Here is a 25,451-nt window from a genome sequence, read left to right as displayed (position 1 = left end):
AGCTTTGACTCTGCTAAAGAAAACATTGAGGTGCTTGGGAAGGGCTGCTGTAGGTCACAGAGGATGGAGCCAAAACTGCACCGTCAGGCAGGCTGTGTTCAGGGCATGTCTGTGGGAGGGAGGGAGAGCAGCCTGGATGCAGGTAACGGAGGAGGAAGTTGATCCTGGGGCTCCATTTCCGCCAAGCAGCTGGTTTCCTGGAGCTCAGCCCTGCTTCGCCATGCCCAGAATCCGCACGCTCCCCCACCTCCCCCCCCCCGCCCGCGGCTTGCTCAGAGCCTGCGTAGGCTTAGCCACGGGCTCTGCGTTTGCTAAACCGGCTTCGAATGGGGCTGGGCTGCTTCTGTGTCAGTGAGTCCTGGGAACCGGCAGATCCCCTTTGGATGTGAGTGAGCGGGCCACACATGAAGCTGGGATGGGTGGTGGTGGTTTGGAACAGTGTTTTTCAAACTCTGCACCTTTAAGATGTGTGGACTTCAACTCCCAGAATTCCCCAGCCAGCATGCTGGGAGTTGAAGTCCACACATCTTAAAGTTTGAAAAACATTGGTTTAGAAAGACACAGTATTTGTAGACTAGTAATCCCAGTTGAAGGGATTACTGTGTTGTGTGAATCCCATGGCTAGCAGACCCAGAAAGTTGGGAGGGCCTGGGTTGATTCAGTGAAGGGACAGTCCAGCCTTACACACTGACCTCAGAGCATCTGAACTCAACACTCACGCAGCAGACTAAGCCCCCTCTGTTTGGTCCTGGCTTAGGTGGTTGTGTGAATCCAGCCAACAGTGGCTTATTCAGCAACCCACAATAAGCATCTATGGTGGGTGGGGGAAGGGCAACCTTGGTGACCGGGCCCCCCCTTTCACCAGAAAGGGGGGCACACTGCAATGAAGGAAAGGGGTCAGGATCCCATCACCCCTGTGGGCTGGAACGGGCGTGCTTTGCCTCCTCGTTGAGGCAGGCCTCCTGCCTGAAAACGGGGGGGGGGGCAGCAGGGCTTGTGTGGGTCCTCCTGGCTTGGAACTTTCTCCCGAGTAGGGCTGCTCCGGCGGGGGGGGCACTGCGGCCAGTCATCGGGTGGCTTGGCAGAGCTCCCTATCGGGGGGGGGGCTTGTTCAAACTCGAGCCCCCCCCGAGGGGGAGAGGCCCCCAGCCCACCTCCCCGGGATCCCGTTGCAGCGCTTGGGGCGCCTCCTTCTCGCTTCCAAAGCGACGCGGCTCTTCGTTGGTCGGCGCAGGGGGAGGCACAGGCTGGCGGCGCGGATCGTAGCCCCTGCCTTCGCTCCTCTTGCGCGTCGTCGGGGTAGACTGCCTCTGCCCATGGCGGAGCTCAGCCGAGCTCTCCGGCCCGGCGACGGACCGCGTCGCTCCGGCCAGCGGCGGCGGCAGCAGCAGCAGCAGCAATACCAGCCCGGCGAGGGAGGCCGCCGCCGCCCTGCCCATCTTTAGGCATCTGCCGACTCCTGGGAGGCAGGGCGGGCGCGGGGCGGAGGGGGCGGCGCGCGCGGGGCCCTTTCCCAAAAAAGCATTGGCTACCCGGCGGAATGCGGCGCCCCCCCGCCCCGGGAGGTACTTATCTGCCCGCGGCCGCCGCGGAGGCGCTCGCACTCCGGCCAGGCCGACCGTCCCAGCGCAGCTCCGCCGCCGCCGCCGCCGCCTCCGCCTTCTCCTCGACGAACTTTTGGTAACTGCCCAGCCGCGCCTCCGCCGCCGCCGCCGCCATGGACGCCATCAAGAAGAAGATGCAGATGCTGAAGCTGGACAAGGAGAACGCCTTGGACCGGGCCGAGCAAGCCGAGGCCGACAAGAAGGCCGCCGAGGACCGCAGCAAGCAGGTGGGCTGCCCCCGCGCGGAAGGCGGGGCGAAGGGAGCGCGCCCGCCGACCCTGGCCGGCTCTGGACGCCCGGCCGGAGCCCGCGGAGGGCGGGCGGGCGCGGAAGTCCCGCTGCCGCGCGCGCCGGCAGAGGAGCCGGAGGAGGAGAGCGGGACGCCGCCTGCGCCCCCCCGCGCCCCGCTGTGGGAATTGGGAGGGGAGGGAATCCAGCGTCTCCCCCTCCCCCGGTGTGCGGGAGACCGAGAGAGCAGGGCGAAGGAGAGGAGTTGGGGGCGGTCCTGCGACTTTCTGCCCGACCCGGCTGAGGGGTTGGGGACCCTTGATCCCGGGGCAGTCTTGTTTATACGAAGCCGGGTGAGTCGCTTCTGGGAAAAAGACGTCAGATGCAGCTGTTAGTCCTGGAGCCTCTTTCCTGGGAATGCCCCCGCCCCCCCCCCCCCCCCCGCCGCCCAACCCAGGAGGAGCTTTGAGCTGCTCCCCTGGTTGGCTCCTGGAAGTTCGGATGCGGAGCTCATCCCGAGGGCTCGGCCGGCTTTCTTCCCTGGGCACCTCGCTTTGCTTCGTTGGTTGCGCCAGGTCGTGGTTCATTCAACTTCCCCCACTCAAGATGCCTCGGCCGTCATTCCCAGCTAGAACAGCTGGATCTGAGACTGTAGTCCAGACAGCTGGATGATGCCAGCTTGCAGGAAAATGCCTTGCCTGGATCAGGGCCCTCAAGCTTAGTCCCGAGCACAGGAAGGCGACTGGCTTGTGCCTCGGACCCAGAGACCTTAAGGCACCCCACCTTTCTTCCCCCTTTCCTGGGTCCTCTGCCTGCTTGGCCTTGGGGACCGTTCCAACTCTTGCAGCTGGCTGTGTTCCCACAACAGGCCCAACCTGAGTGCCTCATTCATCCCTTGTCTGGGTCACGCTCTTGGTTGATCCATGAACTGAGCAACCAGGCAAGCTTCTGACGACACTCCAGGTCCCAAAAGTGATCAGAGGAACAACATTCATAGGTTGTGTGAATCCAGCCACTGAGTTTGTAACTGGCCCAGTTGTGTTTGCGAAGGCAGCCCTGGAGAGGGGGGAGATGGGAGGGAAGGCAAGGCTGAATTGTGGGAGATAAAAAGCATTTCCTCCTCTTTTTGCCTCTTGCCTGCGTGGCTAGTTAGAGGACGACATTGTGCAGTTGGAAAAGCAACTGCGGGTCTCGGAGGACGAGAGGGACCGGGTTCTGGAGGAGCTGCACAGTGCCGAGGACAGCCTCCTCTCTGCGGACGAGAAGGCCACCAAGGTAGCCTCTGGGATGCGCTAACCTTTTTCTCTCCTGTCTTCCTCCCTCTGTCCTTCTGCACCTGCACCTCTTCTTCGCGCCACCACATTGCCTGCTGCACCCCTTTCCTTTCCTTTCCTTTCATCCCACTCCCCACCCCGTCTGCCTCACCCCTTTTCCAACCCACGGGCAGTTGGAGGATGAGTTGGTGTCTCTGCAAAAGAAGCTGAAGGGCACAGAAGATGAGCTGGACAAGTATTCGGAGTCCCTGAAAGATGCCCAGGAGAAGTTGGAGGTGGCAGAAAAGAAAGCTGCAGATGTGAGTACTTCTCCCCCTGCACCCGGAGAGCACGTGCCACCCCCTTTCTACCTCTTCTGTTCACCCAACCTCTCTGCCTGCTGGACTCGTCACCAGCCGTGGGGATCGGGGCCCTCCTGGCAGGATGGGGTGGGCAGGGACCCAAGGGTCGCTTTGCGTGAGGTGGGTCATCCATCGCCCAGGAATGCGGGGTATTCGGGGAGCCTCCTGCTCCTCCAGATGTCCACTGCTGCGCTTGGATGCATAGATGCACCCTACTTTGTCACTAGGAGCCAGTCTCAGCTTGGAGCAACGTGGCTTTTTTAAAGCTGTTCTCGTGATTGTGGCTTGAATATAAGGCAGGAGCCCCCAGGCATGAGAATGGGCTCCGTTTCTCCCAATCCCAAAGCCGTGAAAACGGACATGGGTGCCAATGCTTGTAAGAGGCCCCAAAGTGCCAACAGAATTGTAAAAGTGGTTCTCTGGTGGGGCCAGCAGACCTATTGAGTCATTGAGCTGAGATTCCTGTGCTTATCCTATGGGAAAAGGTACCCGGAGGACAAATCTGCGGGCCTTGGAGGGTGCAGCGATAGGCTGCTGATTCTCGATTTCCAAGACATGCCAAGAGGCTTCTTGACATGCCAAGGAAGATATTGTTCCGTCGGCAAAAGCCCATTCCAGAAGATGATACTTGCTGGGTCTGCAGTCAGCCGGGCCAGATCCAGAGAATGGGGGGGGGGGCGTTATATATAGCTCAGCACTTTATATGGAAGAGTGTGTGAGTTGCACCCTTTGCTGTCTCTCATCCCACCCACCTGTCTAAGTATTAAATAGTCCTATGGCTGGAGCTCTCAAACATTCACAGCCCTGCAGCCTTATGTGCAATTCATGCCAAATACAGGCTGCCTGCCCCTTAAGGTTGGGGGTGGGAGCCAGACATCCCAAGCCGATGATGTCATCTGAAGAACTACCCCTCCTGTTTAAGGGAAAAAGCACAGCCGTCAACCTAGCGAAAGGGTGATCACGTGGCTTTTTTAAGGCATGGCAAGAGCAGGCAGGTCGGTGCGATGGGAAAGCAAATGGCTCGGGGAAATACAAACAGGGCAGACGAGCACGCGTCGGATGGGCTCTCTGAAGTTTTAACTTTTGCCTAGTTCCTTGTAGAAGGCTTGGAAAAAAGAGGTTGCTTCTGCCCGGCACCGAAAGGAATCTGACTTAATTTCAGCTTTGGAACCACAGGAAGACTCTCGTCTGCAGGAGGCCGCGTCTAATCTGGCTCAGATGCGCCCTCTCACTCTGTGGCTTTTCGATAGATGGGAGTCAGCATTCCAGCCAGGCGTTTATTTAACTTGTTCAAAGGAACCGCAAATAGATCCCGGGCAGATATTCCTTATAAGGAAGAGAATGCAGACTATTTTGAAATAGCTTGTCTCAGTTAGAGGCTGGAGAGAGAGAAAGAGAGAGGGAGGGAGAGAGGCTGGAGAAATGCTACCGAATTTGCGGGGGAGCCACTGCTGTTTTTTTCTCCAGGGAGAAAAGAGGTTTATTTCTTTGCAAACATGAAGGGGAATCTGGGGCTGTTGCTTTTTCCTGTAAACGTTGCCCAAGTCTTGCCTTTCCACCCTGTAGCCCTTCAAGGAGTTTTTATTTTTGTAGAAAGAGAGCCAAGGCGACTGCTGGGCTGAGGGGTTTGGAAGGCGAGGAACAGCTGGCTGGACAGACGTGCAGGCCAACGCAAGGGCAGAGAGGTGTCCTCGGGGCGAGCTCACCTTTACTGGCGAGACTGGGCCATGAGTCACAGCACAAGCCGGCTGCACTCAGCCTTGCATCACTTCCGCGGCGAGCCAGGACTCTGCCTGACGTGGGAGGGCGAGGCAGCCTGAGTAACTGCTGGCAGGGCCCTCCCCCTGAGCCGGGTTGGAAGGGGTCTCCCACTCTTCCAAGCTGCACAGCTCCTCTTTGCAACCCCCCCTTTTTTCAGCCTGTAACCTTGTAGAACAAGCAACCTTGTCTAAACATGCTGCATTTTGCAAAAAAGGGCCCAGGAGCCCTTTCTGCAGGCCTGCAGGGGAGGCAGGCGTGTTGCCTTCAAAGACATGGCGTCTCTGGTTTTTCTCTCCTGGGGAAACCAGGGAGGGGAGCGGGTCCCTGGCTTCTGCTGGTGCTCCTGAAAGAAAGAAAAAGGAAGCTTCTCAGGGTAATTTTCCCCACCTGGATTTTCCGTGCGTGTGAGTCTGACCACACTCCTGTGTAGGAAGGAAAATGGTCCCTTCGAATCCCAGAGGCACGGCAGACCCCTGCCCGTTGCTGCAAATCTCTCCTCTTTGGGAGGAACTCTGTTCAGTTTCATGGGGTGGTTTTCTGGGCAAAGGCTGCTGTGTTTAAACACCGCTAGCCCAATTATAGCTCATGGGAAGGTCTGGATCCCAAGCAGATAAATTCCATGGATGTGCTTGAATAAAGCCAGGGCCAAGGCTTAAACCAGGAAGGATCGACCTCCAGCGGTTTGCTGTCTTAGAAGCTGACTGCAACATCCGGGCTGTTCTTCTTGAGCCCTGTCTGCTCTTTCTCGCCCTCCGCACCCATCCCTGCAGCTCATTTGACTAAGACTGAATCAGCCGTGTAATCTGGATTGCCGGATTCTCATCCTTGAGAACCCTGGCTAGCTTTAGCTACTGTTCCTCCTGGCAGATAAACCAGGATGGTGAGTCTCACTGTTAGGAAGCACCAAGGTCCTCACCTCTCATTTCTCGACCATCTCTACGGAGGGAGAAAGGAACCGGGCCTGGTCCGCCGTCAGAGCAGACAGAACTGGGCTGGGGGGAGCAAAGGGGACCCAGCCGAGGCTGTTGGCTTTGTAGCTCCCACCATCTGAGCCCAGCAGAGGGGCTGGCACGCCTTTGGCACAGCAGACGGGTCTCCCGTAGTGAGTGGGGATGTCAGGGAGGCCCTGCTGCTTTTCTCAAGGCGGGAGGCTTATCGCAAGCCGGGTCAACGGGAGGGCCTTGGGTGTCAGCCGCAGCAGCCCCGTCAGGGCCTGAGCGACAGGGGGTGAACTAAACCACCCTGGGGGTGGCAGCAGGGCTGGGAGACATTGGCCGAAGCAGCTGAGGCAGTCCCAAGTAGGGTTCCCAGAAGGTGCCGAAGGGGCCAGTCTCTGCCTCTCATGTCTATCCGCCCTGGGGAGCCCCCCCAATGGCCAGCAGGACCTGCGACAATTTAAAAATTGCAGGGTTTCTTTGCCTGCTTAAAGGAGTCCTCGTCCTGAAAGATGGCTGCAGGAGGGGGGTTTCCGGCCAGCTGCGTCCTCCTCAAAGATGTCACAAACTGCCGAGTGTCACTTTGTTTCTCTTTTTTCCCTCTTTTTTGGGGATTTCCTTGGGCGTGGTGCTGGCTCTGACTCGCCTGGGAATGCCCCTTGCACCCTCATTTGTTTCTTGGGGGCTCATTTGGCTCTGGATCTGTTGGTGTACGTTTTGATCTTCCAGGGAAAGCCGCAACATTTCAGGGTCCTCTGAGGGCCTCGCCCTACAGCCTGGGGGGAGTGGGGGGGCCTAAACTTCTCTGTTGGCACTTCTTGTGCAGCAGCAGCAGCAGGAGTGGCCCAAGAAGGGGCAGGAGAGGAAGGAGGGCTCCCGGGCGGGTCCCTAAATTCAAGGTGAGCCTCCCGCTGAGCCTTGCAGGCGCTCCAGCCTGGGGTCTTTCTGGCACTCTTGGCAGGCAACAGCTTTTTCTACCTGCTGTTTTCTTGGGGGAGGGGGGGAGGGGAAGGGGGCAAGTGCAGTTTTTCCATCCAGTTGTTGCAAGGCAGCTGTAAGAAAGTGGGAGGAAAGGGGGGGAGTTTGCCAGGTGTGAGAAGGGGGGCCTTTCTCCAGCTCAGGCGCTGCAGTTACCTGGCCAGTTACCTGGCCGGGGCCACCGGTGAGCTGCTCAGACTAGCCAGCTTCCCCGGATCCGCCCCTCCCCGAAACAGCTTGAACCATACTGGCCTGCCTTACAGGCCCGTTGTAAGCGGTCCGGACGTGAGCCGGGGATAACCGCTGCAACGCCGGGGCAGCCGGGCGCGAGGCTGCAGCTCCCTGCTCCGTCGGCAAGCGCGCCGCCAAGCGCGGGCGCCCGCCGCAGCCCGCCCCGGGCTCCCTGCCCGCCTGCCCCTTTGCCCCCGGGCCCCGCTGCTGCCCAGCCGCTGCTGCGGGCCACTGGCTGGACTGGCGGGGCAGCGCCCGGGCCGCGGGTTCCCCTGCCGGGGGCTTCGCGCCGGTTCGCCGCCCCCCCGCGCCCGGTTCGGCAGCCCGGCCGGGGCCGGGGCCGGGGCCGGGCAGGGCTCCACCGTCCGGGCGGGGCTGAGCCGGTGCGACTCCGGTCCGGCGGGGCGGGGCGGAGGGAGGGAGGCGCGCTGCATCGCGCGGAGGCCGGGCTGCGCGGCCGCCGCTCCTCCCTCCCTCCCTCCGCCCTGCTCCTGCTGCCGCCGCCGCCGCTGCTCCCGCGGCTGCCGCTCCTCCCGATGGCGGCGGGGCTGAGCTCGCTGGAGGCCGTGCGCAGGAAGATCCGCAGCCTGCAGGAGCAGGCGGACGGCGCCGAGGAGCAGGCGGCGCGGCTGCAGCGCGAGCTGGACGAGGAGCGGGCGCTGCGCGAGCAGGTGAGCGGGAGCGGCCTCGGGGCAGGGGCAGGGGCAGGGGCAGGGCGCGCGGCGGGCCCCCCCCAAGGGGCCGCCCGGGCGCGGAAACCGGGCAGGAGAGCCCCGGCCGGGGGCTCCGGGAAGCCGGAAGACGCTCCTTCCGCCTTGGCAGAGGGCAGCCCCGCCCCGCCCCGCCCCGCCCCGCCCGGCTGGAGGCCCCCTCGGCCCCTCTGGGCGCGGCGCTGCGGGGCGCGGCTGCGCTCCCCGTCCGAGGCCCCTGCGGGCTCCAGCGCCCCCCTTGCGGGCCTTCCCGGACCCGCCCCTCGCCCCCCGCCCCCGTCTCTGATGCGGTAGCGGAAGCGGCGGGCAGCTGATGCTCTTTGCACCGCAGCCGTGGCACGCGCGCCGCCGCCCCCGAGGAGGAAGCGGAGCCCGGGCGCGGGGACGCGCCCCTCCTGGCACCTGCCGGGCGGGGCAGCCCAACCGCCCGGAGCGCCGGCCTCCTGCTGCGACCTGCCCCTCCGCACCGTGGCCGGCGTCCGGGACCCCCGGCGGGGCAGCGCGGCCCGAACCGGGAGCTCCCGCCTGACCCCGTGCTGCGTCCCTGGCCTGAAGGGCTCCCCGGAGCCACGGAGATGCCCCCGGCTGAGCTGCAGGACCCCCGTCGTGGTGGGGGGCTGCGGGGGGGGCTGAGATCAGGTGGCGCCGGCAGCTGAACCTCTGGGCGGGGGGCGGGGCGAGTGAGTTAATGTTCGGGCTCCCCCACACTCCCTGGCTGAAGCGAAGGCCGGGAGGGCCTCTTCCGCTGCCCCCCGGCCCCGGGCTGGTGGGGATGTTCTTTCCAAAGGCAGCGGCTCGAAAGGGGGGGCGGCTGGGAGGGGCCGATCCTCCTCGGCTTCCCCTTCGGCCCGGGAGGGCTGCCGGAGTGGGAAAGGGAGGTTGCTCCTTGGCAGCCGCGACCGCCGCCCCTCAGTCCCTCTTTGGCGCCGAATCGGCAACCTGGGGCAGGACCCTGCATTTGTCCGCTAGCCTCGGAAGCGTCCTCTGGAATAACGGCGTTTCTGTGACCATATAAGGGAAAGTTCTGCTTTGCGGAAAGAGAAAAGGATCCCAATGGCAGGCAAAGGCCTGCGGGCTTCTCTTTGGGAACAGGAAGTGGGAGACTGACCTTCAGCCCGCGCGGGCTGGGACCGAGCCAGGTCACTTTGCGCGTAATGATTAACGCGCGGCCTCGTTCTGTCGTTCCCTGGAGGGGAAAGTACGCAATGCTAATTTTGTTCTGGGTTCTTTTTTCCCCCCTAAATGTAACTCGCTTTGTTTAAAACTAAAAGGGGCCACAGGACAAGCTTGCCTGGGAGTTGAGGAACACGCAGAGGAGCGATTTCTGGGAAAGAAGAGCCTTTGCAGCGGCTCGGCCTCTCGCACATCGGGCATGCGAACCGGCCCTGGGTGCTTTTCTTGTTGCTAAAAAACAGAGCGGCCTCCTCGGTGCGCGGTCTGAGCCAAACGCTGCAGACGCATTCGGTGGTTGCAAAAAGAACGCGGCTTGCCTGCAGTTTTAGGAAGCGGAGGAGAGGGCTGCGTCCCGTGCAAATCACAGTCCCCGTGGCCCGTTTTAATTCGTTTAGGTTGTTCTCTGCGTGGGCATCCGGTGCGTGGCAGACTGCCCCTTTTTAAGTTAAGCTGCATTTACTGCTTTGGCTAGGAAAAAGCCCTTTTTCTTTTGCGAGGAGACAGAATGCCTCTTGGCGAGGAAGCGGAGAAACCTCGTAAGCCCCTGAGCATCTGCAGAGAGGTGGCGGCAGAACCAAGAGCGTCAAGGCCTGGTTCTCCAGGAGCGGATCTCCCTGCGCCACCCTCTTCTGGGCATAATGCCGCCCTCCTGCCCGTTCCGCAAAGATGAGCGCCTTTTCCTCTTTCCTGCCCGCAGGCCGAGAGCGATGTGGCTTCTCTGAACAGACGCATCCAGCTGGTAGAGGAGGAGCTGGATCGTGCCCAGGAGCGTTTGGCGACGGCCCTGCAGAAGCTGGAGGAGGCCGAGAAGGCGGCAGACGAGAGCGAAAGGTGGGGTGGGCCCCCTCGGCAAGGGGGTCAGTTGGGGCAGAGCTACGTCCTTGGGCTTAACGTGGGTCCTGTCGTCCTTCGGCCTCCGGTGCCTTAAGGGGAGTTGGGTGAGGCGCAGAGCCGTAGAATCGGAAGGGGCCTCAGGGGCATCCAGTCCAGCCCCCGTGCGCTGCAGGATTCACCGCCCCATCGCCGATCCAGCCTCTGCTGGCAAACCTCCAGTGAAGGGGAAGAAACTGCATAGCTGGACAATTTCAGGGACTTCGAGCTCTCAACCTTGGCGACTTTAAGAGGTGTGGACTTCAACTCCCAGAATCCCGCAGCCAGCATGCTGGCTGGGGGATTCTGGGAGCTGAAGTCCACCTATCTTAAAGTCACCAAGGTTGAGAAACACTGCTCTAGATCAATGTTGGTTAAGGAGAGACTGTCTCTTCCGGGATTCCTCCCCCACCCCCCAGCCTCCCCCAGCCTTCTGAATAGCTGTTGCAGCACGGGGGGTGTGGAGAGGAAGGTTTTGGGTGCAAAACCACTTGCCGGGTGGGCATGCTCCCCTCTGCCTTCTCTCCTCCTGAAGCCATCCCTTCTGTCGAGCTAAGAAGGGAGGGTGCTTCAGGAAGACGGAGTCTGCAGCCACTTGGGTGATGGGGATCGGGGGCATCAGGGTAGTTCTGTCCAAACCACCCTGGGGGGGCCCAGCATCGGCAAGCTTCCTGGCTTTGCCCACGACGATGCCCTTCTCTCCCAGAGGAATGAAGGTCATTGAGAGCAGAGCCTTGAAGGACGAGGAGAAAATGGAAATTCAAGAGATCCAACTGAAAGAGGCCAAGCACATTGCTGAGGATGCCGACCGCAAGTACGAGGAGGTGAGCCTGCAGCTGCTCCTGGCCTGGCATCCTGCTGGCACTCGGTGGTGGGTCAGCCACAAGCTCAGGAGGTCTCCCTGGAGACGTTGGGAAGGGAGGGAGGGCTTTCGGCAGCCGGGCTCAGGGCGGCGGGGGGTTCCACGAGGAAAGGACGGACAAGGGAGCAGGAGCTGCTTTGCAGCCACCACACGCTTCTCCGAGTCAGTCTTGCCCCATACGATCAGAATCCGAAGCCTGCTGGCGGAAAGCAGAACCGGTAAGGTGCCAGCTGCGGAGGGCAGAGCGGCCTTTGCTGACACTCCCACTTGCATTGCGGAGCTTTTGGAAACGCAAATGGCGCTCCCTTGGGCGAGCTCCTCTAGAGCAGGCTTTCCCCACTTAGTCCTTCCCAGATATGTTGGCGCTCCAGCTCCTGAACTGCTCTCACCCGAGGCAGTGGAAGTCCCGTCCTGGTCCTGGGGGCTGTGGGGGTCTGGATGGGGGAAACAGGCTCTGGCTCAACCCAGATGAGATGGTGTGGCTGTTGAGGCCACGTGGTTCCAGGAGTGCACCATCTGTGTCTCCCCCGAAAGAATAGCCTTGCAATCTGGGGGTCCTCCTGGTTGAAAGCGAGATGGAGACAGTGGCCAGGAGGGCTTTTCTGCCTCCCTTTCGGAGAGCAACAGCTTCAGCCGCTGCGCCAGTTGCAGCTACAGACCCACCTTTTGCCCGTCACATCTAAACAACTAGGGAGAGCCTGCTGAGGGTCCCCACCGCCAGGAGGGGGCCTGACAATGAGCGTGCTCTGGAGCAGCCCCCTCTCAGGAACCGCTTGCCCCCAAAGCCCGCGTGGGCACCACCCTTGCAGCCTTCCAGAAGCCTCTTCCAGAGGGCCTTTGGGGAGCGATGTGTGAGGGTGCCTCTTCTTAATTTGTACTGTATAATTTTTAACTTTGTACTTTAATCTTTATTTCTGATTTGTATCTTCTCTGCAACCCCTAATTTCCATAAGCTGCCTAGAGTCTGGCTGGTTTTGGGGGTTCCGTAAATTTTACAAATAAGCAAATCGATCTTGCCAGGGGGCTGCTGCTGGACACCCAGCATCCCGAAGGCACCCCGTTGGTTGAAGTCCCCCTCCGGCTTCACCCCCTGCCCCCCTTTCTGTTTCCCTGGCGGCTCTAGGTGGCCCGGAAGCTGGTGATCATCGAGAGCGACCTGGAGCGTGCCGAAGAGCGTGCCGAGCTGTCCGAAAGGTAGGTCCCACGTCCTGGGCTGCCGGCATTGCGATTCCCATGGATGTTCCGGCTGTTCGTATCCTGCGGCAACCCTGCTCGGCTGTGTGCCCCACAGGAGGGGTGTGCGGTGTGTGTTCGCGTGCCTGTGTTTGCATATCTGTGTGCTTAAGGCCGTATCGGAGTTGTGGGGATCTCTGGTGTGGTTTGGGTCACTGCATGCTTTTATTTTTACCGGCTCACTGATTTTTGTGAATGGCTCTTGTGCGTTTCCTGTGTTCACTAACAGCCAAGTCCGACAGCTGGAAGAACAGCTAAGAATAATGGATCAAACGTTGAAAGCGTTAATGGCAGCCGAGGAAAAGGTACTGGCGCGCATAAACGTCTGTCTGTGAACCGAATGACTGGGTTTAGTTGGAAACCTTTCAGCTGTCCCAACGGACAAGTTAGGTGCCTGCTAGCCTCACTCGCTGCCTTTCGCTGGCCTTCTTTCCTTCTGCATCTGGCTTGAATGGCTGTCCTTCGTCTCCCCAAAGCACGGATCGGATATGTGTGCTCGTTGAAGCCTTGTGGCAGTTGATTGCGCCCTAGAAAAGAAGCTGGACCCTCTGGGACCATTGAAAAGCTCTTGGGAAGGCGAGGCTGACCACCTCGGCCTCTTGCCAAGGGAGTGTGGGAGGCCAGGTGCAGGAGGCGAGGGCCGCAGGGCAGGGAAATGCCCCGCTGTTTGCGCAAGCTCTCTGGTTGGGCTTTCTGTCCTCAAAAGAGAGGCTCGCACCAGCCGGGCTGTTAATTCTGAGAACCTGCCATTCCGTCCCTGTGCACCTTCAGCGGCCGCCAAGAGCGTGGGGGAGACACTCGTGTGCCAATTCTGCAGGTGTGGCGGTAGACTGAATTCTTTGGTCACAGATGGCTCCAGCTACTTTTGAGGCCCTTTCTTTAGCTCTGAGATTCAGTTTTCATTTTTTCTCTATCTTTTCTCCCCCTCTCTTCTTGGGCTTGACTGATCTTCCTCCTGCCCCCTTTCCTGCCTGCGTTCCCAAATAATAGCAAATGTGCTGAACTTGAAGAGGAATTGAAAACTGTGACCAACAACCTGAGGTCGCTGGAAGCTCAGGCGGAGAAGGTATGGCCCACCAGGTAGAGCAAAGACAGGTGGGGCCTCCGGGCTTCCCGGGGAAGAAACCGGACTGCCTCCAACACGGAACTTACTTTCCCAGTTCAGCAGTGATCTGGGGTCTCTCTCTCTCGCTTTGCTACTCATGAGTCCCCAAGCAGTTCCCGTATGGATGCTGCCTCGTTCAGGGTCAGGCGGTTGGCTGTTCTCACTCAGCCTGACATCCTCTCCAGCAGCAGTTTTCAATCTTGGCAACTTTCAGATGTGTGGACTTCGACTCCCAGAATTCCCCAGCCAGCATGCTGGCCGGAGAATTCTGGGAGTCGGAGTCCACACGTCTTAAAGTTGCCAAGCTGAGAAACACTGCTCTTCTGGACTGCTGTGGATTTAATCTCCGATTGTCCCAGCCGGGCAGCCTGAATTCATGTAACCGGAAGTGCCAAGGATTAAACTGGGGACCTTTTGAGCTGAGGCCTCTGAGGAACACTCTGGTGTCTGGGCTGGCTGTAAAACCGAAGGAGTAAAACGATTTCGTGAATCTGTGCACCAGCCAGCTCTGGTGAAGAGACTCACAGCTTCCTCCAGAGTGGCTTTTTTTTTTTTTTAAGTTTCTCAGGCTTTGCCTCGAAGGCAGGTTTGTATCAGTTGTTATTCTTTGCAGCCGAGCTCAGAGAGCCAGCAAGGACTCTGCAGTTCAACCGTGGGCCACGCATGTGCTCTTCGGTTGGATTACGATCTGCCTGCACTGGGCGTGTTCAGAAGGGAGTGCGGCTTCAGGAGAGAATGTAGCTTTTCCCCGGGAGGTTGGAAAGAGGCTCAGGAGGGCATCTTTTGAACACCCAAGAGGAGCACCTCTGTGCTTTGCAGCGAACGACCAAGTGGTCATCCTAAGCAAAAAAAACTCTGAGTAAGAGGAGGCAGCTTTGGGCGTCGGGGGGCTCTGCGGGAGCCTTCCCAATTTCCCAGGGACTCTTCCTGGATCCTGTGCTCCAGGCCCTGCCAAGGAAGCCCCTTTTACACCCGTTTTTGTTCCGTTTAGAATCTCGGAGGAATGCCTCCTCCTCCTCCTCCTCCTCCTCCCCCCCTCCCCCCCAGCCCTGCACCTCCACCTCTCTCCTACTTCCCAGTAAGGGTGCAGAAGGGGAAGCGCAAGGTGCACCCTCATGCTGACGTTGCCATTGGCTGAAGGATGAAGGAAGGAGAACAGGAAGGGCACGTTTCAAACCTCCAGCAGTTGCTTTACGCGCTGGACGATTGTGCAGCCCACACAGCAAGGATGGGCAAGACCCATTTCTTCTGGAGGAGAAGAAACCGCCGGCTTTGGGCCAACACAGGATTCTTTCTGAGCCAGATGATTTGCTAGTTGAAGGAAATGCAGCAGTTGCTCTGTCAGCCCTAATTTCTTCGGCCAGTAACATCCTATGGAATGCAAAATAAGCTGTATTCCTATTGCGGGGCCCAGCCAGCCAGCCCCAGCTTCCTCTGGGACAGTGTTTCTCAACCTCGGCAACTTTAAGAGGTGTGGACTTCAACTCCCAGAATTCCCCAGCCAGCATGGCTGGCTGGGGAATTCTGGGAGTTGAAGTCCACACCTCTTAAAGTTGCCATGCTTGAAAAACATGGCTCTAGGGTACTTTAGTCTATTATCCTTTTCTGTTTCTCCATCCCCTGCTCCCCCCTTAAAGCTCGATCTGCATTTGCAGCCCCAGACAGCACCTCCTTTGCTTTCTCGTGATGGGGGTGGGTTACAGAAGCCCCAGGGCGCACAGCTGAGCCCCTGCATCGGAGAAATAAACGCCACTTTTGAAAAATGACTGGGGCAAGTTAAGACAAAGGGGGGGATCCCAAATTTGAGGCCTCTTTGAGCCATTCCGTGTACAGCCCTGGGCATTTGCGTTGGCCAGAGGAGAGGATCTTCCACCGTATTCTGCAGAAGCTGGTCTCGGTGAGTTCTGTGAATTTGGGCTGTGCAGAGAATGCCATCTTGAACCCTGGAGCTGGAAAGCTGGACTTTTGCAAGGGGTGGGTGGGGTCTGGTATTACTTAGAATGCTTTCGTCTGCCTGAAGCCACCCCCAGGTCTTAGATTGCGACTCCCACCAGTCCCCGCCGACTCCCATCAGATAGGCACTGTAGTCCAACATCCCTGGACAGGGTCTGCGTTAAAAAGGCTCTTCCAAGTTCTTCGCTCCGCCTTGTATGATCAAATCTACTGCTTAATTTTGAGCTGGCAATCTTGCTGGGTGCCTCTTGTGCAACCGGTTCTGGGAGGGTGGTTTATCGGATGGCCTTGAGTGGTTTCTCACGTCGTGTGGTCTTGTACTTTTTCCCCCACTTACAGTACTCTCAGAAGGAAGACAAATATGAAGAGGAAATCAAGGTTCTCACTGACAAACTGAAAGAGGTAAGCCCCCAAAAACGAACAAGCTGTTTTCCTGGGGAAGGACGTGGCTCAAAACGGCTGGGATTCTGCCTCCCGGCGTGTTCTTTGCTTCCTGGAATCTTGACGTAAGCCCAGAGGAATGTCAGCCGCTCACGGCGGGCAGAAGTGCTTCGCCCCAACGCCTCGCTCTGCTCTTAATCACCACCCTTCGGTCCAGTGGGAAGAGCCTTTGGAGTTTTTAGCGTAATAAAACCTTTGTGCTGATTGCAATGCAGCTTTCGAATCAGGAGATGGGTAGAGCTCCTGCACTGGGTGTGCTGAACAACCTGGGGACGGGAGCTCCAACTTTGGTCGTATCCTAAGAGCCCAGGATCCTTGTTTCTCCAAGTTTCCAGTCCATGCATCCTCCCGAACCTGCTTCCTGGTTGTCTTTTTGGGCTGCCTCTGATGGGAGCGTGCGTTAGGACAAGGACGGCTGAATAGACCTTGGGGCGCAATAGGAGGTTCACCTCCAGATTTTCCATTGGAGGCAACTGTTTCTAGCGCTCTGCGTCCAGTTGGTCTTTTCTGGGGGAAATGCCCTCTTTTGCCCAAGCCTCCCTGTAACCGGTGTGTGTGTGGTTTGTCCGCAGGCGGAGACCCGAGCTGAATTTGCAGAGAGGTCAGTCACCAAGTTAGAGAAGAGCATCGATGACTTAGAAGGTAGGCTTCTCGGCTCTGCAGCCCTCCGTCTCCAGCCGCCAGCCGCCTGAGGTTCTGTCCTGAGCCCTTTCGGGAATCCGCTGCTTAACGCGGGGGGGGGTGTCAGTCTGGTCAATCTCCTGTGACCAGGTGCGGATCGCTTGCCCCGGGGGGGGCGTTTCTCGCTTGTGCAAGAGATGAATGTGTGAAGGTGCAGCAGACTTTGAGGGAGAGCTTTTGAGACCTTGGGGCATCCTAGGAGCGAGCAGCCGGGGGCAGGGGGGAACCAGCCAGCAGGCCTTGTTCATTGTGCGAGGAGAGAAGCGAGGCTCTTCTTTGAAGAAACGTCGTTTTAAATGGAAAAGGTTCCGCTTTGTCTTTCTATGGACGTGATGTGTGCTGTGAGTAGGTTGCTGTCTCGAGTAAACAAATGCCTTCAGTTCGTGGCACAAAGTGCTCGTCCTGGCCCGCGTTTCTCCCTCTCAGTTAGGAGTGTCATCAGTTAGCTTAATTTCCAGATGCCAATAAGTGATGGTCACCGCGGCTTGTTGGTGGCAACCTCTGACTTGTTCGCGCTTTTGTGCGAGAACAGTCTCTGCGTAGCTGGGTTCAGTCTCACTGCAAACTCTTGGGATTTTGTCTTTCCCTTGGAAGAATCCGTGATTCTTATACTTAAAAAACCTGCTTGAGAAAACCAGCGCTCTCGTTGGGTTGTGGCTGCCGTCCCTCCCGGATCTCTCCTGCCAGAGCTCTTTGGCAGATACCAAGTTGGCGCCAGTAACGGAGCCTTGGTGGTGCCAGCTCTGGGCTCAGCTTTGTGGTGACCAGCAGTGGGGGTGGGTGGGAGCAACATCTGGGGGACCACAGGCTCCCCACTCTTGGCCTCTAACCTTGTCCTCATGGAGGACACGTCATGAGTTCGGCTCGCTGGCGGTTGATGAAGTTCTTGTGAAGAAAAGTCTCCTGGAGCTCTCCAGGAGAAAGCTAGTTTTCTGTGTTTGGGGGAGAAGGGCGTCCTGCTCTCTCCGGTCTGAGGTCCTCCAAGAGAGGACTCAGCTGTGGGTTAGGAGACGGAGGAGGTGGGGTCTCTTCCCCCTTCTGAGCACCAAGGAAGTGGCATGGCCCTCTGAGGAAGGACCAGCCTCAGGACCGTTTTCTTTCTCCAGTTGGGTCGCCTTCCTCTTCCAGTTCCCTTTTCCCACCCTGCTGCTGTTTTTGGTCTTGCGGCCCAGGAATCTGTTCCTTCAAGCAAGCGACCCGAACTGGGGGAAGAGGGGCATTCAGCTAGAACCGTGTTTCTCAACCTTGGCCGCTTGAAGATGGGTGGACTTCAACTCCCAGAATTCTCCCATGCTGGCTGGGGAATTCTGGGAGTTGAAGTCCACCCATCTTCAAGCGGCCAAGGTTGAGAAACACTGAGCTAGAACAAGCCTTTTTCGGATAAAGATCACAGGAAAGTGTTTCCAGCTACATCACCAAAATCCTTGCTTTCCCGTTTGCTGGCTTGGCTGTTCTCACTTTAATTTTTTTTTTTAATCCTTTTTAAATCCTTTGTCTGATCTCTCTGTGTTTTATTCCACACTCTCTCACCTGCTGATGCCTGCACACCCATCCTCCCTACTCACTGCTGGGATTCCTGGACGGTGTTTCCTTTCATCACTGCCTCCTTCTTTGCACTCCCATGCTTTCCTCGGCAACTCTTAGATGAGTTGTATTCCCAGAAACTCAAGTACAAAGCCATCAGCGAGGAGCTGGATCACGCCCTCAACGACATGACCTCCATGTAAATGGCTTCCTGTTTTCTGCCTCTGCCTGATCTCCTCACATTGTCAAGTCAAGCCTTGCAAATTCAGGTGGCCCTTGCCCCCTCTGTAATATAAATCGTACTCAAGAACGTGCTCTTCAAACACCTTCCGTTTTCATAAGTTTCTAGTCCTCAATGTTTTGGAGAGGACTGCCTTTCACCTGGCACAGAATCCCGTTGGTGGGCAGCAAGTTGGGTTGCCCCTTATTCGTGCAAATGCTGTTGAGTTAGCCCTGGGTTTCTGCAGCTTCCCGGTGTAATTTAGCAGTCTCCGTAATGAGAGTGCAAGAGAGCAATGTTTAATGCTCTGAGATTATTCTTAAATAATAATGCGGGAGCAAGCATTCTGCCTGGATTTTACTGCAAGGCTGACTTGAACAAGTGTCCCTTCAATTATTTTCTCATTTCTCCTGCTTTCCTCCCATTTGGATCCACATCACTTTCGTAATGTTTAGTTTCTCCTTTCAGTTCTCTTCTGTTTCAGCATTTCTGTGGTTCTGCACCAAAGCCTAACTATTTCTCTAGTTTGTAATCCTAACGTTTCTTGCTAAGAAACTCTCTGTAAATACATGGTATTTTTAGCATCAGATCCAACTAAGTTCTGTGCAAGCTTTTTTGTGGAAAACAGGCCCTACTTTTTAAGTGTTCGTGTGTTCCTGCTGTACAAGAGCAAGTTCTTGAGTGGGAAGACAGGCAGGTTTGTTCATATTTCACTCGAAAGGGATACACGAGGATCTTGGCAATTGGCAGCTGGTGGGCTCAACTCTTACCCTCTGAGGACCTCTTGGGGAATCTTTGGGTTACGCAGGTTGTCAGTAAATAGAAGCACAGATGGGTGAACGTGAACAGAAGCCATGCCCTGCTGGATGGGACCCCTGGACCGTCTGGTCCAGGTTCGTCCAACCAGCTGCCCAAAGACGCCATGAGTCTCCCAGCAGGTGCCCTTCAGAGGCAGTCATGTTGCCATCAGGGTTAAGAGCCCTGGATCCCCAGCACTTCCATGAATCGGTCCAACCCTTTTGTGAAGCCAGCCAAGCTGGGAGCCAACCCCACATCTCCTGGCCACCTCCTCCCAGGGAGTTGCGCAATACGGTCTTATCAGGACTTTGCACGTCTCTGCGGAAGTGACAGGCTCCGTGTTGAAGTGAAGAAGTCTTGTGCACCGAAAGTGGGCACGGGAAGGAAAATGTTCCAGCCTGGCCACCTCCGTGATAGGTCAGCGTTTTGTGTATTGTGGCTTCGGACCCGGAAGGAGGATTCAGTCCTGAAGGCCCTGCCCTTATCCTCAGATGGAGCTGATCTGGGAAGCTTCATCAGACGATCGTTTAGAAAGCAGTTGCTGCTTCCGTGCCTGTCCAGCCACACGCATTTGTGGCAAGGGAGCCACATAAGCATCGTTAACCTGAAAAATCCCTTCATTTGTTATTTCAGTTAGGCAGTAGCCAAGGGTGGACTAGCACATTTTTAACAGAATAATATCAGGAGTGAGACTAACTGGCGAGGGACCATTTTTTGAAAAACGTAGTATCCCACTTTTTAATAATATATGAGTTTATCTTACACAGCTTACTGAAAAAAATGTAATTGTCCAGAAACTATTTAAAATACTTTTTCTTTAGAAAAAGTTCATCAACATCTCATCATTAGGGGCCAGATAGGGCGGACTACAATGGCCAATGGCCATTTCGGCTGGGAGATGATGGGAGTTGTTGTCCAGCACAACCAGAGGTCATCAGATTAAAAAATGGCTTTTTAAGGATGTTTTACATCTGTGAGTTGGATCAAGTGTCTACCGTATAAGAAATACTGAACAGAAGTCAGCTGTACCTTACTAATAACCTCCCCGTAGCCCTTATTAATGACTGAGTGTGCTAAACTAGACCAACTAGTGCCTGGCGGGATGAGTTTGTTTCTTGCTGTTGAGAAGCTCCTGGTTGTTTCAAAGCATCAAGCTTTGGCTGAAACCTCAGAGCTAAATTATGCCAGCGTGATTTGCATTCCTTCTGCATTCCTCTGGCTTAACTGACAAGCAACAAATCGTCCTGAATTTGCCATTTAGCAATATGTTTTCGTTGCACCCTTGGATTTCCAAGGTTATAAGCTGAATAATCATCTGCTTTGTAGGTTTGCCTTTTGGGGAGCGTATTTAACATCCTTACCAGTTGTTTTCTTTTACAAATTACGGGGCAAGACCCTGAGACCTGACGCATTTCTAAGGGGGGGCTGCTTTTCAAAATACAGCTCGAATTTGAATACTAAGCAGGGGGGGGGAGACACCCAAACTGCAGAGGCTAGAAGGGCCGCTTGCTTCCACTTCATGAACCCTCTGCACGGTCTCAGACCTCGGAGGCGAGATTAGAGGAGCGCAAGAGCGGTTCGATGCCGAGCAGAGGGGTCTGGATGTGTTTGTCCTGACTGCAAGAGTCGACCCCACGGGTTTGGCTTTCCCCCAGACCTTCCTAGCCGGACGGGTCGGTCGTGACCTAGACCTGGGGCAAAGGGAGTGGTCTCAGGGCACATGCTGTTTCTTTATCCTGTTTCATTTTCTCTCCTCTGCTCTCCCTCCCCTCCTTCCTTCCTTCTCCATCTGTTCTGCCATTTTTATTTCTGTCTCTTTTATCTTCACGCAGATAAATGTCTTTGTTTCACTTCTCCAAAGACCTCTCTTTCGTCAGCCTGGATGAACCACCTTTTCCAAGCTGGTGCCTGCTGTCCAGTTCCTTGCCCTCCCCTCCTCCCCCTCCTCCCTTTCCTCCTGGGGTTGGCCCACAGGATGGGGAGGGGGCTCCCCTCCCCTCCCTTCCCCTCCCTTTCCCCACTTCGGGCCTTTTCAACTGTACAGGAACTCTTCAACTTTCACTGTAAAATAAACAAAAAATCCCACCATTGTAGCTGTTTTGCTGTTCCTTTTGTCTTTTATTTATGTCCACCGTTTCAAGTATGAATAAAGTTAAAAAATCTGCTTTCTCTCTATTAGGGATTCATTCTTTCATTTTCTTTTCCACCCGCCTGTTTCTTTGTTTATTCTCTTCCTCCCCCGTCCCTTTCCCAGCACAGGGAGGCGGTTTGGTAGCCTGGAAGGGTGGCGGCGGGGTCTCCGGAGAGAGGGCTTTGCTTCGGTCCCTTGGCCCTCTGGCCCCCTGGGGGGCCTCTCTTGGGCATTTGCGGTGACCGTTGATCAGCCTTCGGGAACCGAGGACGGTGCTGGTCTTGCTGTCGCCCGGCGGCTGCATGCGGTTCTGTGCCAAATGAGCACCTTGGTCTTCGCTCCCAAAGAAAGGGAATTGGGGCTTGTCGGACGGAGGGGACAGCTGGGACAAAATCGGAGGCTGGGATAGATGTCTTGAGCCGAAGGGTTCTCCATCAATGGAGAATGCAGACCTGGAGGCCCCTGCACATCCCGAGGGCTTAGGATGGAGAAGACGAAGGGCCACTCTGAGTCCCTTCCTGCGCTGGGTCATAACGAGACGGGCTGGGTGGGGGTTCAGACTTACAGCTTGTAAGAGTCCAGGCAGTTGTGGCTCCATCAGTAAACCCAATACTGAGCCCAATACCTGATGGGTCCTCTGGAGTCTAGAGATGGTTGTGGTGTACTTTAAAGCCAGTCAGCTGCCACCCCCAAAGCTGGGGATGTTTGCAGGGCACAGGTCATCAGTCCTGCCTTCCTCCCCTGCCCGGCTGGTGGGAATCCCTTTGGCTCTTGAAGCCCAACCTAGAGACTCCATTGAGTAGCCATGTCTGGAGCACAGCTTCAGCTTCGGCTGCTCAATCAGCCCAGAGAGGGAGCCTTAGGGAGCTCACCCCCAGCAGCAAGTCTGTTCTGTGGACCTGCTCCCAGTTGGTCTACTTGTCCTCTAAGGGGGTGGCCGTACACAAAAGGGGGGGCTGCTTCAACCTTGTCTTGGTCACGCTAAGTCAGCCTTCTGCAAACTGAGGGTTGGCTTCATTGTGCTTCCCCTAAAGAGCTCAGAAGAACTTGGGTTGGGGATTCAGGACTAGCCAGATTCCTTCCACAATGAAGATTTCGTCTGCATGGAACCCAGGCTTGGAAGTGTCGTGTGTGAGGATTGCGGGCAGGGTCTTGTGGAGAAGCCAGGGATGGGGAGGCAGGGATAGCTTGGAGCAGAAGACTCTGGGTGGCCAGAGCAGAGCTTAGAGTGCATTCTTGAGCCAGGAGCTGGCATCTCCCTTGCTGGAACTGACCAGCCTGCCCTTATGGTCACCACCAGCACCTGCCCAACCCTCCCCCAGGTAGAAATGAGTGGAATCTTCTGGGTGAGACAGATGTGTCGCTGGCTGGGCTGAGCAACACGTGGCCCACCACTGATGGTGGAGCTTCCTTCCTTCCTGAGATGCGGGCCTTGAAGGAGGTACAGAGCCCCAGCCTTGGTGTGTCTGATCTGCTTCGGAGCTTGCCTGTGAAACCGACCATCTCTGCGGAGTGACTGTTTGGGGCTAACACCTTTTCTCTAACCGTTTTTCTTCTCTCTGCCTTTTTTCTTCTTCTCTTCAAATCTGCTTGCCGACTTGCACAGACCAGCTCTACCAGCAGCTTGAGCAAAACCGGCGTCTAACTAACGAACTAAAGCTGGCCCTGAATGAGGATTAAGCTTTCGTATGAGCCCCTCTTTCTAACCCACGTGTCTTGACTCACCTGCCGCTGAACGATGCATGAGACCTGTCTGTCTGCTGCCAGATGGGCTGAAGCTGGGCGGGCTTAGAAACTTCTAAAGCTCCGTTGTGGCATTTCCTTTTCAACTTTAAGACTGGCTGTACTCTTGGTAATATTAAAAAAAAAAAAATGAGACCAAGAAGCCTACTTTTTGGAATGGGTAGTCTTAGTAGCAATTCTGGTCTTGGGGGAGAATGTTGAAATTGGAGCCTTTTGAAGGATGCTTCCAGTGGGGCTCAGGGTGAAATCTGAACAGCCCCACTTTTCTGGCCCAGGTAAAAACACACAGGCAACAGAGGAGGCCTTTTGTGGATCATCTCTGCTCAGTTTTGTGGTACATTTGCATCGTAGTGAAATTGCTGTTGATGTATTGATTGTCTGTGGATCTGAAGCTTTTGTGCTTATGTCTGCCCTCACAGGTGTGTATTTAATGCCTCTCCTACACAGTGTGCGTGTGACTTAACACTAACAACTATTGTGAAAGTTGCTTTACTCTTCTCTAGCAGCAGAAATAATTCAGATGAAAGTTCCCTAGCAGGCAAATAGCTGCCTCCTTTCTTCGCTCTCCATGTTACCCCGTTCTACCAGTTCTTCAATCTCGGTGGAGTAAAATTGCTTCTGAAGTCCTTTTGTCAGCCATTTTAGTGCATGGATTTTTCTTTTTTTTTTTGATGGAGCTTAACTATCTCGTGCACCTTTTTAAAAAGTTTATAATAGAAAAAAGGAGCATCCTTTTCTTTTCTTTTCTTTTCTTTTCTTTTTTCTTTTCTTTTCTTTTCTTTTCTTCAGATTGGTTGAGTTAGCCAGTTGCCACAGCAATAACTTAACGAATGCACCAACTCCTTTAGGTTTAAGGTGCTCTGATGCCGTCTTGAATATGCCAATAAAAGGCCCTTGCTTGACTTGGCAACCTCAGTTTGGGACCGTGGCCTGCTTAAAAGGTGCTTTACCCCTTTTGGGTTGAAAGACTTTGAGCTGGAATAGTGACGCTGTGCACAGGTGTTTCACCGCAACGTTTGCCTTCCTGCCGTTAAAATAAGGGGATGTATCCAAATGACCACTTTTCGTTTTTTCTAACCCAAAACAGAGAAAGTGGCTAATGCAAAAGAAGAAAACTTCAATATGCATCAGATGCTGGATCAAACTTTACTGGAGTTAAACAACATGTGATAAGTCTCTTAACTGGGACCGTGCCAACATCAGTTTCATTTCTGGTTTTGTTTTGTTCTGTTCTGTTTTTTTTAAACACCTGCTTGCCATGAAACCCCTTGAAATGTGTCCTTATTTTATAATTTCCCCCCCATGTTGCCGCAATCAGTCACAGGCCCATCCTCTCTATCCTGGCGTGGAGTCGGGAAAAAGATTGAGACGGGGAGCAAGATGGAGGAGTTAAGCGGGGCATCCATTTGCCAGCCTCAGGGTGCCATCCTTCAGACCTCCTGCTGCCTACGTTTCGGATGGGGCTGGTTAATGCTGATTGTCCGCAGGCTTGAGAAATGGAAATATTCTTTCATTAGTATTGCCAACGTAGCTGTAATTCAAAGTTTAATTGTCAGGAACGCAGGAGGCAAGGTGAAGGGGAGAGGGGATTTTGACTGGCATCTCGTGAAAGGAAAGGATGCTTCGCAGGCCTCCAGCTTCTTTTGTGTAACTCGGCAGTTTCTCGGGACAAGTAATTGGATTTTCCTGGAGGAGCCTGAGGTTCAGCATTAAAAGAAACTTCGAACGTAGGCAGCATTTTGGTCTGCAAAAAGGCTCTGTGGCGGCCCCGAAGATCTGTTGCGCTTGGGAGTAACCCTTACTTTTACACGGAGTACTTCCCACTGCATTCTGTGTTGTCTGAAGCTGAAGGGAACCAAATATGTTTGGTATCTGCCACCTGTTTGTTCGACACACCTTTCCCTTGTTTTGTTTTGAGCAATTTTGGAGAATCATTTCTGTATGTAAACATTGTATAATTGATAATGGAATAAAACACACACTCTAGAACATTTTTTAAAAAAACAGTTGTAGCCTTGTGGTCTTTATTCCCCTACCTGAAGGGCTCTGTAGGTTGAATTAGTGGAACAGGGAAATAGAGAGATCTGGGCTGAAGTCCATCCACGTTAATCCAAAGGTTCCAGTCTTTTTCCCAAGCTTGTGGGTTGAGCATTGCAGGAGCCTTCGTTGTTTACATCATGCTCTTTGTCGACAGCAAATTCACGACTTTCCCCTTGTGAAAATTCTGGGCTGCAGAAACAAATGGGTTATGCTGAGAGGTGCAGATGAAGGTGCTTCAAGCTTTGGGAGTGTTGGTGGGGAGGTCCCCGGCTTGAGGTGCTCCTCACAGTGTCTCTCTACTCAGACATAATGCCCAGACAAAGGACCTTCTGCTCTCCATCTCTGTCTTTGGGGAAGATAGTGGCGGGCTCTACTGTAGGAAAGGGAGGTGGCAAGACCCCTTAAAGACAGTGAGATGCCACTGAGTCAGGGTTAATTCCTGGTGACTGGACAGAAGCTCCCCATCCCAACAGAGGTGTAGTGTTCTGCTCCATGCTATCCCGGTCAGATTGCACCTGGAGTACTTGGTCCAGTGTTGGTCACTCCATACAGGAAGGATGCTGAGGAGCTGAAGAGTGCGGAGAAGAGCAACAGAGATGGTGAGGGGCTTGGTGA

General features: G+C 55.7%; 1 protein-coding gene across 27 annotated transcripts; it reads left to right on the top strand.

The window, feature by feature from the left end:
- The first annotated feature begins 1,534 nt into the window (after nt 1-1,534).
- Nucleotides 1,535-24,800, top strand: TPM1 (tropomyosin 1). Of its 27 annotated transcripts, none has more exons than XM_088148298.1 (10): nt 1,542-1,831; nt 2,982-3,107; nt 3,280-3,405; nt 9,933-10,066; nt 10,812-10,929; nt 12,091-12,161; nt 12,430-12,505; nt 15,598-15,660; nt 16,272-16,341; nt 18,025-18,937. In XM_088148298.1, exons 1-10 carry the CDS (start codon nt 1,718-1,720, stop codon nt 18,105-18,107), a joined length of 981 nt encoding a protein of 326 aa, XP_088004424.1. In that variant the 5' UTR covers nt 1,542-1,717; the 3' UTR covers nt 18,108-18,937. The 27 variants fall into 27 exon arrangements, with proteins under 27 accessions (XP_088004417.1, XP_088004427.1, XP_088004424.1 ...); XM_088148299.1 differs by lacking the exon at nt 12,430-12,505 and adding an exon at nt 13,191-13,266 and having other exon boundaries at nt 1,572-1,831; XM_088148297.1 differs by lacking the exons at nt 12,430-12,505; nt 18,025-18,937 and adding exons at nt 13,191-13,266; nt 23,884-24,800 and having other exon boundaries at nt 1,576-1,831.
- The last annotated feature ends 651 nt before the right edge of the window (nt 24,801-25,451 follow it).

The sequence above is a fragment of the Python bivittatus genome, unplaced genomic scaffold, assembly GCF_059951505.1.
Source record: "Python bivittatus isolate LINGU-HERP-01145 unplaced genomic scaffold, Pbiv_v1 ctg000530_np1212, whole genome shotgun sequence".
NCBI classification, from domain to species: Eukaryota; Metazoa; Chordata; class Lepidosauria; order Squamata; family Pythonidae; genus Python; species Python bivittatus.
The sequence above is the reverse complement of the archived record's forward strand: the minus strand, read 5'-3'. Positions and strand labels throughout refer to the sequence as shown.